At 39.4% G+C, this 5391-nt stretch overlaps 1 protein-coding gene across 1 annotated transcript; it reads right to left on the bottom strand.

Annotated features, from left to right (window-relative positions):
• Positions 1 to 558: 558 nt before the first annotated feature.
• On the bottom strand, positions 559 to 3262 carry uts2d (urotensin 2 domain containing). The gene is made up of 5 exons (XM_061883060.1): positions 3090 to 3262; positions 2901 to 3005; positions 2800 to 2837; positions 2646 to 2733; positions 559 to 856 (listed from the first exon to the last, which is right to left on the bottom strand). Exons 1-5 carry the CDS (start codon positions 3187 to 3189, stop codon positions 831 to 833), a joined length of 357 nt encoding a protein of 118 aa, XP_061739044.1. The 5' UTR covers positions 3190 to 3262; the 3' UTR covers positions 559 to 830.
• Positions 3263 to 5391: the final 2129 nt, after the last annotated feature.

A 5391-nucleotide genomic window follows, 5' to 3' on the forward strand; every position in this document is an offset into this window, starting at 1 on the left:
TGTACATCTATGTGTATTTATGTATATGTATGTAATATGTATACAGATATGCACATATATATGCATGTATATATGTATATATGTACATATATGTATCTATACATACATACATGTATGTATCTGTATATATATATGTATATATATACAGATACATACATATATATGTACATATATACCTGCATATATATATATATACATATATATATATATATATATGTGTGTACATGTATGTATATGTATATATATATGTAAATATATGTACATATATATGTGCATATTTAAGCTGCAATGTGTGAGTGGAGAAACAGATGTTTCAAAAATGTCATGACGGATGAGTTGCAAGTAGTGTTTAAGTGTGAATTGTCTTCGGTCTGCAGACTTTTCACTGCGTTGTGTTGGATTCAGCTCTTTCCACGCCACCATTTATTGGGACTCAGCCCAGTGACTAAACTTCACTGCACATGAATTCACCGCAGAAGCATGTTTCATCTTCTTGCTACACAACTAAATAATAACCAATGTATTGTTTCATCATAAAATAACCACCAAGTAGAAGTAAACACTTTAACATCCACAATGGAATTTATTTTCAAAACTATCAATGCGTTTCTACTACAGAGGGGAAAAACAAGCAGTGTCTCTTCCTGCCACAAGAGGGCGACATAAAAGGAGAAAGAATAACCCCGGTGAGCACAGGTAAGTACATTTGTCATGGACTATTTCCTGTGAGTACTTCTTGGAGATGATGGCACACGTTACTGCTGTTTTTAAGGCTGTGTCGGGCTTTGCAGCAAAGGTTTCACAGTGTCCGCTTCCTCTCCACTGCCACGTCACACACAGTACTTCCAGAAGCAAGCTGCGGACAAGAGGGAATCATCTTCTTACTCAGTCACACCTGGGCAAGGTCAAGGCAGGTGAGGCACTTTGGAGTCTTTGAAATTCAATTTCACATGCTCAGTGGTAATAATAACAACTATATATATATATATATATATATATATATATATAGTATTTAGAATCAGAATGTTTAAAAATTGCGATTTGGATGTGAATGGCTTTTCTATAGCCGCCCGACACTATAATCCTCCAATTTGGTCGCCCCATTCCTTTATCACACCAGCGCCTGCTAGCACACGTAAATTATTATATTTTATTTTTAGCTGCTTGATATTTTGGATTGATCGCTAAGAATGTTGTCAAATAAGTAAACAATGTAGGAGTCCGACTTTCACATACTCTTATTGTTCAATTATATTAATGATATGTCTATTATAAAAATATAATATGCACATATACATATATGTATGTATATATGTATATCCATCCATCCATCCATCAATTTCTCTACCGCATATTCCCTTTGGGGTCGCGGGGGGCAGTTAAAATCGGGCGGAAGGCGGCGTACACCCTGGACAAGTTGCCATTTATATATGTATTTTTATATATATATATATATACATATATATATACACACACATATTTATACATATATACACACGTGTGTGTATACAGTATATATATATATGTGTATATATGTACATATATACATATATATGTGTATATATCTATATATATATACACACACGGTATACGTGTGTGTGTGTGTGTATTAATGGATACATGTGTATATGTGTGTGTGTGTGTATGTATGTGTGTGCGTATATACATATATATATATATATATATGTATATATATGTGTGTGTGTGTATATACATATATATATATATACACACACATTTATACATATATACACACGTGTGTGTGTATACAGTATATGTACATATATACATGTATATATATATATATACACACAGTATATATGTGTGTGTGTGTATTAATGGATATATGTGTGTATATATATGTGTGTGTGTGTGTGTGTGTGTGCGTATATATGTATATATATATGTGTGTGTGTATATATATAAATGTGTGTATATTTGTATATATATATATATATGTGTGTGTGTGTATATATATACTGTAGATATCCGTGTATATATGTATGTATATGTGTGTGTATATATATATATATACCAAACACACACATATGTATATATACACACTTTTATATATATACACACATATATATATATGTACAGTATATACAGTGTATATACATATTTTTTTGTGTGTGTATATATATATGTGTGTGTGTACATATATACTGTAGATATGTGTGTATATATATGTATATATGTGTGTGTGTGTATTTATATTGTACTTTACATGACAAATGTTTTGTGCCCAATGCGGCCCGCAAGTCAAAATATATATATACACCCCCCCAAAAAATTTTTTATACATATTGTTTTTCAAATCACCTGACATGTATACTGTGTATATGAGCATAATTTATAAAAAAAATTATTCATATACATGTTTCAGGTAATATATATTTTATTATTGAATGTATCAAATGTGGTGAATATTGAATGGACCACAATAGAAACTCAGCCTTTTGGCTTTTTGTGACATCCATTTGCCTTTTTAAAGCCTTACATGGATTACATTCTTTAAGATGTCAACAAACTTCTCAATCAATCAATCAATTAGTAATTACTGATTTGTGCCAATGAATGCTCCTATTTTCTGACATGTTGTGCAGTGTTAGCGTGAAATAAGAGACACGGGAAGTTGGACCTACGTTCTCCTCTCTTCCTCGTCTCGGGTTTGTCCACCAAGTTGCCGGCGAGTTCCTTCTCCAGTTCCAGGTCTTCCCTCAGCGCCTCCAACTTAAAGACGAGACCTTTAAGACTTTGGGAAGGTACCAGGACCGACAGTTAAAAAGCCCGACTCACCTCTTCCAGCTCCGCTAGTTTCTCCGCCAGTCCAAGACCTGTCAGCAGAAAAAAGAGTCAGGTGTCGAGAAGGCGGTGGTCTTGACCCGCGTGGGTCTCACCTGGAGGGTCGTTCTTTTCGACCGGGACTAAGCTCTTGTGCAGGAGCAAGGAGAGGATTTTGCCTTGGACGTCCGCTTCGTCTTTAGGACTGAAAACATGGTTACCTGGGCGGGAAAGAGGGAAGACGTTCGTTGGGCGGCGTCACCCCCACACCCCCCAACCTCACACTCGACCTGGACGTGTCCTACCTGTGTTGAGTAGACTCCGTCCTTCCGTATCCGTCCCAGCCTGCAGTAGAACCAAGGCCAGGAGTCCCAGGAAGTAATTGATGACTCTAACCCGATCCATGATGCTCGATGTATGGTCCTGACTCGGTGCGGTCGTGTGCGAGCCAACGATTCTACCTCCTCCGGTCCATCCCGTCCGATATATATACCTTTTCCCAAGCAGGGGGGGGCGGAGCTTGCGCGTTAAATCACCGGCATGTCTCGGCGCGTGTCGTCAGTAGTCAAGCCTCTCAGTGGTGTAGTAGCAGCTGACTGAAATATGAGGTTGTAGACAAGCCCCGTAACTCTACATCACTGGGGAATCAAACCGAGAGAGGAAGTCATCAATCACATTGATGGTTATGAGAGGTCGGAATCGCAGTTTTTTTTTGGCAACGGCCAGTCTGTGTCTTTTATATTAATTGATCAGCTGCGCCGGGTGTTGTTGGTATGCGGAAGTAGAGCCCATTTCTGCTCGCTAGCAAGCTCCGGGGTCTTGGCCGCAGGGAGCATCCATCAGCTCGCCAGCGCCTCGCCATGTCAGCCTACTTTAGGAGAGCGGGCGTTAAAAGAAATGAGCTGGCTGGCACCGGATGGATTTGGCCCGGTCCGGCTATCGTAAAAAGTCCACGTTGACGTCAAGTGCCCTCTTTGCAAGAATCCATCACTTTAAAAGTTACTCCGCTGAATTTTAAACGAAGCTCCGCAACTCTGTGAGGCCTGTTCAGCCAAATTAGAGGTCAGTGTCGGAACTTGGGTGGGGGTGAAATCAGCAAGAGTTGGAGTCTTAAGAAACTTCGAACAAACCAGTCTGTCCCCTCGGGATTTAGCAATAGATTCAAGATTCACGATTGTTTATTGTCACATTTGTGTATGTCTTTGTTTCCTGTCAGCGCTTTTATTTTGGTCATTCTCCCTGAGCACTGTTTCCCCTCAGCTGTGGCGGATTGGCACCTGGCCACACCTGGTGTCAATCAGGCCGCTCTTATTTAAACCTGCTTTGTCCTCCAGTCAGGGCCGGATTATTGTCACCACTACCTGTCAATGTCGTTAATACTTTGTGGTAGCTGTGTTAACTTCTGTTCACTCTGCTCATGTCATAGTTCCTTCGTGTCACACTGAGTGTTTTTGTTTGTAGTCCACAGTTAGCCGTTGTGTTAGTTTTTGTTCATAGCCAAGTTTGTTCTCCGCCTTGTGCGCGCCTTTCGTTTGTACGTTTTTGTTTGTTCTTGTTTTAGTGTTTAATTAAATCCTGTTTTCTTACTCAATGCCTGTCGCCTTTTCTGCATCTTGGGGTTCGTCACACACCCAACCTGACAATATTCTTAAAATAATTATGTATGTATTATCACACTAACTTTAGTATGATTAAAATCTGTGTTTTTAGTTATTAGCTATTGTGGTCAAGTTAGACGTTTTCTAATCTATGCTAGGACAAATCTTGTCTGAGGGGTGGACTCTGCCACAGATGTTATTTTTGTTTTAGCTCGCCAACAGCCAAGGACTTCAACGAAGATAAGATGACAGCATGCAGTCGAGACAGAGACTTGAAGTACCTCAACGAAGATAACATGACAGCACGCAGATGAAGCAGAACAAAGGCGAAATCACAAGGCCCCAGCCCATTCCGTCACATACTGTGAGTCCTGGACCTGCTTTGCTTAATATATGTGACCACTCCTTTTAGAGGCGGCCTCGGCAATGTTGACTATGGAACTCTGACTAAAAAGAGGGACGCGGGAGCTGAACCTGAGAGCGTAGGGCGGGACTGTGACTAAGTGTTCAGCGCCGTGCGTTCTCCTCATGAGCTATATCGAACTCTGTCTCTGCTTGGTTCCTTGCTTCTTGTCTGATTAACAGATGTCATCAGTGTTTGAACCTGACACATTTGCACAGTTAGACAGTTTGCCGTACAATGAAAATATTACTTTGCTAGTCCGCCCTTCAACAACTGATTGATTGATTGAAACTTGTATTAGTAGATTGCACAGTACAGTACATATTCCGTACAATTGACCACTAAATGGTAACACCCCAATAAGTTTTTCAACTTGTCTAAGTCGGGGTCCACGTTAATCAATTCATGGTACAAATATATACTATCAACATAATACAGTCATCACACAAGTTAATCATCATAGTATGTACATTGAATTATTTACATTATTTACAATCCGGGGGGTGGGATGAGGAGCTTTGGTTGATATCAGAACTTCAGTCATCAAAATTTGCATCAACAGAGAAATGTGGACATTGAAACAGTGTAGGTCTTATTTAGTAGGAT

Source organism: Nerophis ophidion, linkage group LG22, assembly GCF_033978795.1.
Source record: "Nerophis ophidion isolate RoL-2023_Sa linkage group LG22, RoL_Noph_v1.0, whole genome shotgun sequence".
NCBI classification, from domain to species: domain Eukaryota; kingdom Metazoa; phylum Chordata; class Actinopteri; order Syngnathiformes; family Syngnathidae; genus Nerophis; species Nerophis ophidion.